Here is a 13,380-nt window from a genome sequence, read left to right on the forward strand (position 1 = left end):
GCATTGAATAAACTGGAAACATCAGCTTTGTCCTTGCTCTAGCACTTTCAACATGGTTTTCAGAATGTAAGAGGCTCTGAAGGCCCCAATATTGCTGTGTCCTTTTAGCGAGAAGAGGAGAGATGGAGAGCTTGCAATGGGGCCACCTCCAATCATCCTGGGAAATCCTGCAGACAAAGGAAGGTTGCCTGTTTCTGGGTCAAAAAGCCATCCTTCGGTCTCAGGGGTGTGGGCTCTCTTATCATTCCACCTTTCGCGCATGAGCCTCTAGCACAGTGGTTCTCAACCTTGCTGCGCATTAGAATCACCTGGGAATCTTTTTAAAATCCTGATTTCTGGGCCTCATCCTCTGGAAAATTCTGTTTCTTTGTTATGGGGTGAGGCCACAACATTAGTAACAAAGAAAACAGAATTTCCGGAGGATGAGGCCCAGAAATCAGGATTTTAAAAAGATTCCCAGGTGATTCCAATGTGCAGCCGAGGTTGAGAACCACTGTGCTAGAGGATGAGGAGGGAAAGGTGGGATGATAAGAGAGCCCACACACCTGGGACGAAGGATGGCTTTTGGCCAGGAGCAGCAGCCTGGGGTTTATTTGCAGATTGGGGAGGAATATTCAAAGTGGCCCCTTTTGCAAGCTCTCTTCTCTCCTCTTCCCCCTGAAAAGAGCTCAAGAAAAAATGGGGCCTCCAGGCCTCCTTTCAATCTGGAAACACTTGTAAGAAAGGCACAGAGCAAGGACAAAGAGGAGTCTCCAGTTAGCTCCTCTGCTACCCACGCCTGCCCCATCCATGCCTGAGAACACAGCCCACCATCCACTACCCTTTTTTTTCAGTTTTATTGAGAAATAATGGACATACATCACTGTATAAGTCTTACAGCATGATAGTCTGATTTACACATATTGTGAAATAATTACCACAATAGGTTCAGCTAGCATCCACCTTTTCATATAGACACAATAAAAAGAAAAGGAAACAAAATTTCTCCTTGTGATGGGAACTCACAGAATTTACTCTCTTAATAACTTTCCTATCTATCATACAGCAGTGTTAGCTATAGTCATCATGTTGGACATTACACACCTAGTTCCTATTTATGTGATAACTGGAAGTTTGTCCCCTTTGACCACCTTCCAATTCCCCCATCCTTCTTCCTTCATGCTGCAAGCCAGCCTAAGACACAGCAGCACTGCTGTGCGCCACACCCCCTGCTGCCAACTCCTGAGATAAGTACCCTTTTCCAGCTCCCTTCCCCGCCTCGCTTCATCTTCCCACTGAGCAAGCCTGGGGAAACAATAACCACCTATGGCAGGTCTTCATGCAGCGTATCCTAACTACATGATCCCTCCCCTTTATTTCCATTGAGGAAAATTCACGTAACCTAACACTGACTGTTTTAAGCATTTTAAAGCATACAATTCAGTGGCTTTTAGTACATTCACAGTGTTGTATAACCACCATCACTATCTAACTCCAAAAGGAAACTCTGTACCCATTAAGCACTCACTCTCCATTTCCCCCAGCCCCTGGCAACCACTAATCTCTTTGCCTCTGGACTTTATTCTGGGTAATATATTAATGGAATCACACAGTAGGTGGCCTTCTGTGTCTGGCTTCTTCTGCTTAGGATAACGTTTTGAGAGTTCACCGTGTGTTTTATTTTTATGGCTGGACAATATTTTATTGTATGGATACACCACATTTTGTTTACCCATTCATCAGTTGGGCATTTTGGGTGCTTCCGCCTTACAGCTATTGGGAATAGTGTTGCTATGAACATCCGTGTACTAGTTGTTTGTACACCTGTTTTTAATTCTTTGGGGTATAAACCTAGAAATGGAATTGAGGGGTCTTTTGGTAGTTCTACATTTAACTTTTTTAAAACATATATTTTTATTGATTTCAGAGCAGAAGGGAGAGGGTGAGATAGAAACATCAATTATGAGAAAGTATCATTGATCAGCTGTCTCCTGCATAACCCACACTAGGGATTGAGCCCCCACCCCAGGCATGTGCCCTGACCGGGAATCGAACCACGACCTCCTGGTTTATAGGTCGACATTCAACCATTGAGCCGTGCAGGCCAAGCTACATTAGACTTTTTGAGGCATTGCCAAACTGCTTTACACAGCGGCTGCCCCATTTCACTTTACCACCAGCAACTTATGGGGGGTTCCGATTTCTTCATATCCCCACCAACACTTGTTATTTTCTGTATTCTTTTGATAATAGCCATCCTAATGGGTGTAAAGTGGCATCGCATTGTGGTTTTGATTTACATTTGCCTAATGACTAAGGATGTTGTGTATTGTCTCATGGGCTTTTTGGCCATTTATTTGTCTATCTTCTTTGGTGAAATGGCTATTCAAGTCCTTTACCCACTTTTGGCGGTTTGTCTATTTGTTGTTGAGCTATAAGAATTCTTTATATGCCGAAACCGGTTTGGCTCAGTGGATGGAGCGTCGGCCTGCAGACTGAAGGGTCCCAGGTTCGATTCCGGTCAAGGGCATGTACGTGGGTTGCGGGCACATCCCCAGTGGGAGATGTGCAGGAGGCAGCTGGTCGATGTTTCTCTCTCATCGATGTTTCTAACTCTCTATCTCTCTCCCTTCCTCTCTGTAAAAAATCAATAAAATATATTTAAAAAAAAAAGAATTCTTTATATATTCCAGAGAAACCCTATTATTTGACATCTGATGCCATGGGGTGAGGGGTTATTTGAGGAGGAACCTGGAAGTGGATTGGACAAAGGGAATCCCAGGGTGTTGGTTGTGGCTTGCCTGCTGACATGAGGAACTGTTGGTTCTTAGACTTCTGACACATAAATTGACAGAGAATGTACCAGTGAAGAACTCTCAGAAGTCTATGATAAGGAAACAAATTCAGTACTGGCCTTGCTGACTATGACCTACATATGACATATCCTGGGAAGGAGCTCTGATCATCGGAAAGTGACAATGAAAGTACCTTTCCCAAGAAGAGTCAACCAATAACTGGGTGTCTGTGTGGCCCTCCTGTCCTATCAGGGAGAATGCATCAAAAAGTATGAGGGCCCAGCTGATGTGGCTCAGTGGTTGAGCATTGACTCATGAACCAAGAAGTCACTGGTTCAATTTCTGGTCAGGGCACATGCCCAGGTTGTGGGCTCGATCCCCAGTGGGGGGCATGCAGGAGGGTCTCTCTTTCATCGATGTTTCTATCTCTCTCTAAAAATCAAAAACATATTTTAAAAAAAATAAATTAAAATTTTTTAAAAAGTATGATGAATGCTGAGACTGTAGTTCTGGAGCTAATAAAACAAGGCAAAAATAATCACAAATAACTTGTCTAAAATATGCAATTGTTTTCAAACTGCTTTTAGGAGGCAATTCTCATTCTTTTTTAATTTTACTGTATTTTATAATTCTTTATTGTTCAAAGTATTATATATGTCCCCCTTTATCCCCCACTGACCCCCTCCAACCCGCCCCCTGCCCCATCCCAGGCCTTTAGCACCCTCTTGTCTATGTCCGATGGGTTATGCATATAAGCATACAAGGTTTTTGGTTGATTACTTCCCACCCACCCACCCTCCCCCCAATTCTCATTCTTATTCTATTAATTTTAAATCTAGCTCTTCTATGTTGCACAAAAATATTTGTAGTTTTTGTCTAGAACATGGAAAAGGTTTTTACATAAATCATTACTAAAAATTTTAACTTATCTTCCTATACATTAAGAAAAAATTACAAACTGCTTTGTACTATAAGATGTTCTGATAACTATCTGATCTTAGGTTTCATTTTTTAAATTGGCACTTGTACTCTCTTATATTTTATTAGAACTAGAAATATGAACTAGAACTAGAAAAGATAAAATGGAAATGAAATCCAAACTACTAAAACTAAAAATGAACCTACTAAAACTTGGTTCATGCCCTCTGAATTATGTGAGTTTTTAAAAAAAAAATGTTTTTATTGATTTTTTTTTTTTTTAGAGAGAGAGAGGGAGAGATAGAAACATCAACATCAATTGGCTACCTCCTCACACCTGGGTATGTGTCCTGACTGGGAATCAAACCCGTGACCCTTTGGTGCATGGGACAATGCTCTAACCAACTGAGCCACATGGCCAGGGTGGAGATTTTAATTTAAGTTTAAAACAAAAATGTGGCTAAGTTGGTTGAAGTGTTGTCCAGTATACCAGAAGGTTTCAGATTTGATTCTAATCCATGTATCTCTCTCACATTGATGTTTCTCTCTCTCTCTCTCTCTCTCTCTCTCTCTCTCTCTTCTTTCCCTGCCTTCCTCCCTCTCTAAAAGTTAATCTAAAAAAAAATAAAATAGACTTGGCAGAGTTTCCTCCTAGTATGAAAACAATTGATTGAAATCCAGGCAACATAACAGGTATGCAATTTTATTCCCACTTCATCCCCATACAGCTGTTTTTATCCTCCATAAGACAGCCAGACAATCAAAGATCAGTTTGATTTGGGCTTGCTGACAGAGTGTCTACAGGAGTTTTTATGTTTGACCAAAGGGCCTCGTGTGTGGCCTTCACCAGGCCCCTGGGGACCAGGTGGGTCAGTGCATGGCACAGAGAAACATGGCGGCAGAGGAGCAGTGTCAAGACCATCCAGAGCTTCTAGCCTTCCTCACATGCATAGATATTCAAATTAAGAACGTAGTAATGGGAACAAGAAGAAAAACTCAGGTGGAAAAACAGATTATACAAAAGTGAAAGGCTGTAACTATTACCTGGGCCAAAGAGAAGATGTACAGTCCCCAGTGAGGCACCCACAGCACGAGAAAAGCTGTCAGTACACTCTTGAGGATTACCGACAGGCTCTCAGCAATCACCTGCAAGCATGTGGTAAAGAGCGTTACTTGGAACATTTAAAAACCATTTTAAAAGATGCAAAGAAATGACAAATAGAAAATCGGGGCCACCGGTTACACTGGCAGTGGGGCTGAGGCATAGGGCTGGGCATAATTTTGGTAATGTCCTACTTGCATTGGGTGGTAGGCTCAGGGACCTCCAGTATGTTATCATGCTCTAAGATTTACAGGTATGTTACAGACACTCTTTTGTACATATCAAGTTATATGTTTTAAAAGATAAAGAGAAAAGTTAATATTAGTATACAACTAAAAATATAATTAACTGAAAAACCTTTAGAGTCCACTTAAATTCTTATCTAAATTAATACCTTCCCTATTAATGAACCTGTTTTTTCATTAATAGCATAGTAGAAGTAAACTTTAGCTCAGCCTACCTGCCAAATTTCAAGTGAATGAACTAAATTTATCATATTACCTTTCGAGATGCAAGTCTGAAAAATAGCATTCTCTACCATAAAGGTATTTTTTTTAAACATTCCTTCCCTTATTCTTTGCATTTCCCATTCACAGCAGAAGGCATACTGACCTTGAGCTTGACAAACATGTGTGCTTGTGCCAAGACCCAGAAGGGCTCTCCCAGAAGTTCCACCACAGCCGAGAGACCAAACAACACCACTCCAGTTCCATAGTGGGGGACGACGTTAGGATCAGGCACTTCAAGCAACCGTAACCAGACCCAGCCCAGGAACAAGGACCAAAACACACCCAGAGGGACTCTAAAAATGGGGGGAAATGTTCTTTAATATGCTAAGTATAAAAATATAAATATATATTACAACAGTGATACTGTCCTGGTCGGTGTACTCAGTGGTTAGAGCACTGGCCTAAGCACGAAAGGGTCTCAGGTTTGATTCCAGGTCAAAGGCACATACCTGGATTGCAGGTTCAATCCCCCGCCCCGTCATGGCGCATGAGAGAGGCAACCAATTGATGTCTCTCTCTCTCTCTCTCTCTCTCTCTCTCTCTCCTCCTTCCCTTTCACTCAATCAATGGGGAAAAAAATATCCTCAGGTGAAGATTAACAAACAAACAAACAAATAAACAAAAATAGTAGCACTGAACAGAAAAGAAATATAGTTATAAGCATAAAAATAGCTAATTCCTATTAAGACACTACATGCCAGGTGCTATGATTCACCCCCTTTGTCTCACTGATACCTCACAGTGATCCTGTCATTATCTCTACTTAAGTGATGAGACAACTAAGGCAGACAGGCACTGGGTAATTTGGCCAAAGTTATGAACAGTTAGTGAAGGGCAGAAGCGAGGCCCAATCCTGATCTGTCTAATGCCAGGCTACACTCCTATCCATTGTGTTACACTGACTCAAAAAACAAAATTCCCCCAAAGTGTGTGCCTGCTGCTTCTACCTAGAATGACTGAAAGACAGTATACGGCTGGTACTTACACCCAAATGGCCACTGATGCAGAGCACAGTATCCTTTCCCATGGGTACCACAGAGCACTTACATATGACTGGGTAGTTAAGTCATTCCGCTAAGAAAATGAAAACCTACCAGCCCTTAAGATTGCCATTTCCATGAGGCAACAGGAGTTACGCAAGAGCAGCACTGGGAAACAACCTCAACCACCAGCCCTCCCTGCAGGGATTTAACTGCAGAAAAGCTATTACCATTGTTAGCTAATGTGCTTGGTCCTCACGAATATTCTAAAAGGCTCAGAACTGAAATCAACATAACAAAATTGAAGGAAGATATAATGAAACTCCTAAAAGGCTTTCAAAAAATACTAAGACTAAGTGGTTGTTAAAAGCTCAGAAAATGCCACAGGGGGAAAGATTAGGAATAAAAGAGATGGCCCAGGCCCAGGAGGACCCGGACTGGGGATCAGGAACAGCAGAAACAGCCTCCAGAAAGGGCAGAGGCAGGGCTGGAATCTGGCCCAGAAGCCCCCACCTGGAGCCGCCTCCTGGCTCCGGATCACCAGAAGGAAAACGGCCGATGCCAAGTCCCCAGAAACCCACTGCAAAAGCAAGGCTGTGGGCTGTGTAACCGTTAAACTGTTGCTGTTGAACTTGTAATATTTGTTACCTTTGCCTTTGAAACTGTCTCCTGACAAGCAAAGCACAACTCACGTCAGCCACAGGAGGTTGATGGTCTGGCCCCAGTCTCGCTGGGTGCTCCCACTCAGACACGCTCTCCGGAAGGCCTCTCTGGCCAGGAAGATGGTGGTCGAGTAAAGCAGCGTTAGCCTGTAAAGGGAAAGCAGATGGTAAGAAGGTCTCTAGCTTTTTTATGGAGAGAATGTCTGAGATTTTACCAGCAACTGGGATGAAAAAAGCCTTGGTCACAAATCAGTGGTGGTGATGTGGAAGACAGTCTTCACAGGACTCCTCACTGTCTAATCCACTCAAACAACAACGTTAGGATCCAATTCCGGAACAGCCGTGTGTGTGCCTGCAAGGTTATGCCTGGGGGAGAAACGGCCACAGGGGCCTCCAAAGCCTGCAGACTCTGTGGCTATAAGCAGAGGTGTGGCTCTGACCATAAGGAAGAGGACAAGATATGACCCCACCCAGCAAGGGGACCTCTCAGTCACTCTGAGACTGGGGACCCAACGGCCCTTGTTAGAGAAGCTGAGGCTCTACTGAGTGAAGGCTCTACTGAGTGGAGGCTCTACTGAGTGGAGGCTCTACTGAGTGGAGGCTCTACTGAGTGAAGGCTCTACTGAGCGGAGGCTCTATTGAGTGGAGGCTCTACTGAGTGAAGGCTCTACTGAGTGGAGGCTCTACTGAGTGAAGGCTCTACTGAGTGGAGGCTCTACTGAGTGGAGGCTCTGGCCAAGAATCTCAGGACAGGCAAAGAGGCTGGCAGCCACGACAGAGGCCACTGCAACCCAGGTTAGCAAGCCTGCCTGTGTACCTCCTAGGCTGGCAGGACCGAGTGACCCTCCTGCACCTTAGCGAGGAGCAGCTGAGGCTTCCCTTCCTCAACAGGCCGTGGCCCAGATGAAGCCTGAGTGGGGGTGGCCCAGGGCTACAGTTTCTGAGGTTGTCCAAGGACCATCCTGCTCCCCAGTCAGCGGTTCTCAACCTGTGGGTCGCGACCCCTTTGGCGGTCGAACAACCCTTTCACAGGGGTCGCCTAAGACCATCCTGCATATCAGATATTTACATTGCCATTCATAACAGTAGCAACATTACAGTTATGAAGTAGCAGCGAAAATAATTTTATGGTTGGGTCACAACATGAGGAACTGTATTGAAAGGGCCAGAAGGTTGAGAACCACTGTCCCCAGTGCTTCTGTCCAACACTGCGAATGAGGAGACAACCATACGTTAAGCAGGGGGCAGGCCAGACAAGGGCTATCCAAGCAGGGACCTGCCAATCTGGAGGAGAACAGACGGGGAGAGGCCCAAACTGCTTTCAAGTCTGAGCACCCTAAGAGGATTTGGTCTTTTCCTTCCTGCTTTTAAAATCGTATTTCTCAAAGTATGGTCCCTACTTCCAAATCACCTGAGGAGCTTGTTGAAATGCAGATTCCTGGGCCCTCCTCAGCCCTACCTGGTGCAAAGCTCCCCAGGTAATGGGTGTGCCTGTCAGTGCTTGAGAACCTTCACTAGGCTGCGAGGACAGAGCCAAGAGCATATGTTTGGTAGTTATTAGATGTGAAATGCTGTCTGGAACATACTGTCTTGTTTATCAGGACATGAAGACACACCTGAGAAGCTGAGCTATTCTGCACACTCACATCCCTTCAGATACTTTTGTGTCATTTGTGAATACAGAATATGTGTGGGGTGTCCTCGAAGAGAAAGGAGGAGACAGGAAGAAACACAGAGTCTAAAAGATGAAGCCAGTCAGCTAAGAGCCACCATGGAACTAATGACAAGGACTCAAGCCCTTATCCCAGCTACCATTTTCCATTGAACAAGTCACCCAGAGAGAAAATAACCACTGAGGGAAGGAAGGCGGCTGGTTGATTACAAAGCACATCCTCACGATCTGGAGGATGCCTCCCTCCTTTGCCGTCAGCACGACAAGAACACAGAATTATACCTGAGAAGGGGTTTGCAGAGAATTACTCCCACTCCTATCCTGGGTTCTGAGAGCAGGCAAACAGGAAAAAGCTGGCTGGGAAATGTGCATTCGGAGGCTGCTAATGGAAAACACTCCATGGGTCCATTAAGAGCAACATCCCCCGCTCATTCCCCCAGCAGCATGCTCCTCCACAGCCGCTGCTAACACGCGGTGACTCCAGTAAACTTCCTTGCCTCTAAGACCCGAGGGTGACACGCAGGCACAGAGGAAAACCTAACGAGGGATGCGAGTTGCAGAGAGTGCCAGGGCGCAGACCTTCTTACCTTACGTTCACTATGCCAACGATTTCCTTGGACAGAAAGCGAAGAATAAATGCATTCAAGGCAAAGGTGATCAATCGAAACAACACCTACAGAAAAAGAAGAAAAAGACCTAAAAATAAATTATGCCGGGAGTGCTTACTTTGCTGAAATGACAACAATGTGGCTGCTCTTCCTAACGTCATGACACACAGCGGCCTTGCCATGGAGACGCCTTCTAAAACACTCAACCTGTCTGCATTTCTTCCCAAAATGCCATTTCTTGGCATCTCTTGGCGCGCCTGGGCAGTGGTCAGAGGACCCATCAGTAAACCCTAACTTCCTGATGAGAAGAGGGAGGCCCCTACAGACTCAGGGACTTTCTCTGGGTTCCGAGTCCGGCACTCCAGGAGGCAGAATGAGAACTTCAGTTAGTGCTTCCCATGGCCCCTCCTTCCAGCCTGTTTAGAAATAGCAAGCACTTTGCAAGTGGGAGCCTGCAGGGTAGAGCGGACTCACTAGTAATCATGGTGTCTAATTTCTCTTTCTTCTCTGCCTACTAGTATCTGGGGATTCTGATAATGACATTTAATCCCTTTGAACTTCAGTTTTCAATTAGAAAACAGAAAAGAATGTATTTATTTACTGACTGTTTGCCACCTTGCAGAGAGGAGCTAAAATACCTTTTAAATGACAACTGCAATAAGACACTTTAAAAGGGGGAGGGGTGGTTGGGAGAGACAGAGTCTAGCTAGTGCCATTTGGAAGGACTATATCAGTTCAAGAAAACCCCCGTAGTAAAGAATTATTCCCATGAGACAGAGAAGAACAGGCTGCAGTGAAACGAGGTTACTAAATGGGGATGCGGCTGGGGTGCCGGCCTCACTCGCTGACTCGTCCCCTGCGTCCCAGCAGCACCACAGGTGTAACTCAAGTGCACTTGAGCCCAAAAGGCAAATCACTTCTCTGTCAAGCACTCTGAGTTACCCATGCACAGCTGCAGTCTTAGTAAATCCAGGTATGTCAACGAGCGGAGCCGCTAAAGTCTGAAAATCCCCGGGGAGCGGTAAGGCCTAAAAGGGAGCGTGCAATTTAACACTGCCCCTGAAGTGCCACAGAGCAGCAAGGTCTCCAAAGCCGGTATCACAATCTTAACATCTGTGAAGTCAAACATGACCTTTTGTGAGTCTGCTGAAAGCTCTCCTTAGAAACATGCAGGTTCATACAAGGGTGGACAAAAGTAGGTTTACAGTTGTGAATACACAAAAGTTTATTCCTGTATTATTATTTATTAATTATTGCATGACTTATTTGAGTGCAACTGTAAACCTATTTTTGCCCACCCCTGTAAGTACATACACACCAAGTTCTGTACTCCGTTTTAGAGGTCTGAAGCCAATTCAGAGAGCTGTTAATGGAAAAAAGCATTCAGCTGAAAATCTCAAGTCACCATTTAACTGTTCGCCCCAGCATCCTCTAATGCAGCGGTTCTCAACCTGTGGGTCGCGACCCCGTTGGGGGTCAGACGACCCTTTCACAGGGGTCGCCTCAGACCATCGGAAAACACATATATAATTACATATTGTTTTTGTGATTAATCACTATGCTTTAATTATGTTCAATTTGTAACAATGAAATTGGGTGTCACCACAACATGAAGAACTGTATTAAAGGGTCGCGGCATTAGGAAGGTTGAGAACCACTGCTGTAATGTTCATAAGCCTCAATTTCCTTCTCTGTCAGACGATGCCTTTCTCATAGGATTGATAACAAGGATCAAACAAGATTGTGTAGGTAAAAGCATTTTTGAAAAATGCATACAAATAAAAGGCATTAATACTTTCACTACGGCCGAAACCGGTTTGGCTCAGTGGATAGAGCGTCGGCCTGCGGACTGAAGGTTCCCGGGTTCTATTCCGGTCAAGGGCATGTGCCTGGGTTGCGGGCACATCCCCAGTGGGAGATGTGCAGGAGGCAGCTGGTCGATGTTTCTCTCTCATCGATGTTTCTGGCTCTCTGTCTCTCTCCCTTCCTCTCTGTAAAAAATCAGTAAAAATATATTTAAAAAAAAATACTTTCACTATGGCCATCTCAGAGTTATGACAGAGAATAAACTCACATTCTTGCAGATTTACAATATAATTGCAAGGCTACCTCAAGTGTATGCATTGTAAATTGAAAAAACATACCAGACTGAATTAAAATACTCAGGTATCTAAAGATTATGGCTATTTTTTAAAAACCACATACACATGTTTATATTAACTTCATTATCCTTGTCTAAGAAACCTAGTGCCTCAGGCTTTTCCCTATCTCTTAAATGAACAAAAGTTTGAGCTAATGAAGCTCTAAGGTTGCTCATGCTACCCAGTATTTGCTCCACATAGAGGCCCTTATTAGTAAGTCTTCACTTTGTAAAGGAATTTACAGTTTTAAAAAAGCTCTTTCATTTCTGTTCATTATTTGACCCTTAAAACTGGGTGACTAAATGCACATGAAGCAAGTTAAGACTCAGAGCAAAGTTGACTTGCCCAGTCACTATGTCCATTTAAAAAAATTCTAAACCATAACAAAAATAATTAAGTTATTAAGTACTTATAATGTGCCAGGCATACAACTGACAGTTCACCTAATCTCCCTAATGACCGTATGAGGTTGCATTATTGTTCTCGTTTAAGATAAGGAAACTGATGCTTGGAGAAGCCAAGCAAACTTCCCAAGGGTGGGCCTCTAGCAAGTGACAAGACCCAAACTTCAGCCCAAGGCTGCCTGGTTCCTTCTCCCAGCCTCCACGGGAAACATCGACTCTCTAAAATAAGGGGGAAGATGGATTCAGGACTTTGGTGAGACAGGATTAAACGGCTCAAGAGTGCGACATAGAGAAACGGAGCCACTTGACTTAGGACCAGCTCCTAGGTTTTAACGAACCTTTAGATATCCTTTGGGCCAACCAGCATGTATGCTGACAGATGATGAATATTAGGACCAAGAGGAGGAAATGATTGGTTCCAGGTCACATAGGCAGAAGGAAGACACACCAAGATTTACTAAGGGCATGCGAAGCAATTATCCAAATAACTTCAATCTAGCCTAGCAGCAACCTTATGGGCTAGGTACTATTATTGTTGTTGTTGTTGTTATTACTATTATAACCCCCATTTTCCAAATGAGGCGCTGAGGCTTAGTAGGTGAAGTCACTTGCCCTGGCTCATTCAGCAAGAACTTGGCAGAACCAGGAATTCAATCCAGGGCCTGCCTGAGCCCAGATGCCATACAGTCTCTCTGAACTCAGTGGGAGTCAGGGAATTTGAGGCATGTGTTTGAGGGTGAGGGGTGGAGCATGGAGAAGATGAACCCCTTGCCTTAAAATACATCAGATCACACAGCACCACAAACACCCCCGCCACCTGATCTCTCTCCTGCTGCTCTACGAGAAATAACTACATTTCTCAAAACGAACGTGGCTTGTTGGCCATCTCCCAGCCAGGACTCTGAACGCCGGCTCCCAACTCCGGGCCCAGGAGCCCCACCTCCGCCGCCACCTCCTCCTGTCCAGCCCCTCGGCAGCGGGGCTGAGCCAGCCCGCAGGCGGCTCCCCGCGGACCCCGGCGGCGGGACGGCGCGGGGGCGGCCGGGCAGAGAGTACCTGCAGGAGGAGACCCGAGGAGGCCAGCCGGGCCGCCTGGCCCAGCACCTCCTGGCTGCCCATAGCCCGGCGCCCGGCTGTCACCAGGAAACGCCGCCGCCAGCCGTGTCGTCGCGAGAAGATCGCGTCACTGGGCAGCTCGCCCGCTGATTGGTCGATTCGGAACGGAAGGCGGGGCGCGGGCAGTGCGGGGCCCTATGAGTGGGCGGGGTGGGGCGCGTCAGTGTTCTGCGCCCATCTCTTCTCCCCTTTGTGCTGGGCTAGGCGCTTTCTCCGCCTGCCCCTACCTGAACCAAATAAGCTAAGTCAGTGGTTCTCAACCTTCCTGATGCCGCGACCCTTTCATGCAGTTCCTCATGTTGTGGTGACCCCCAACCATAAAATTATTTTCATGGCTACTTCATCACTGTAATTTTTTTTTTTTAAATATATTTTATTGATTTTTTACAGAGAGGAAGGGAGAGAGATAGAGAGAGTTAGAAACATCGATGAGAGAGAAACATCGATCAGCTGCCTCCTGCACATCTCCTACTGGGGATGTGCCCGCAACCCAG

General features: G+C 45.3%; 1 protein-coding gene across 3 annotated transcripts in view; it reads right to left on the bottom strand.

Annotated features, from left to right (window-relative positions):
• The window catches only part of RFT1 (RFT1 homolog), a 31,957-nt gene extending 19,026 nt beyond the window's left edge, over window positions 1-12,931 (bottom strand). For all 3 annotated transcript variants that reach the window (XM_023755679.1, XM_023755680.1, XM_006090851.3), the window contains exons 1-5: window positions 12,827-12,931; window positions 9,205-9,290; window positions 6,976-7,092; window positions 5,407-5,596; window positions 4,737-4,838 (exon numbers count right to left, since the gene is read on the bottom strand). In XM_023755679.1, the coding sequence (XP_023611447.1) occupies window positions 4,737-4,838; window positions 5,407-5,596; window positions 6,976-7,092; window positions 9,205-9,290; window positions 12,827-12,889 (558 nt within the window). In that variant the 5' untranslated portion in view covers window positions 12,890-12,931. The remainder of the gene's footprint in view (window positions 1-4,736; window positions 4,839-5,406; window positions 5,597-6,975; window positions 7,093-9,204; window positions 9,291-12,826) is intronic.
• Window positions 12,932-13,380: the final 449 nt, after the last annotated feature.

This window comes from Myotis lucifugus, unplaced genomic scaffold, assembly GCF_000147115.1.
Source record: "Myotis lucifugus unplaced genomic scaffold, Myoluc2.0 scaffold_83, whole genome shotgun sequence".
NCBI lineage: Eukaryota > Metazoa > Chordata > Mammalia > Chiroptera > Vespertilionidae > Myotis > Myotis lucifugus.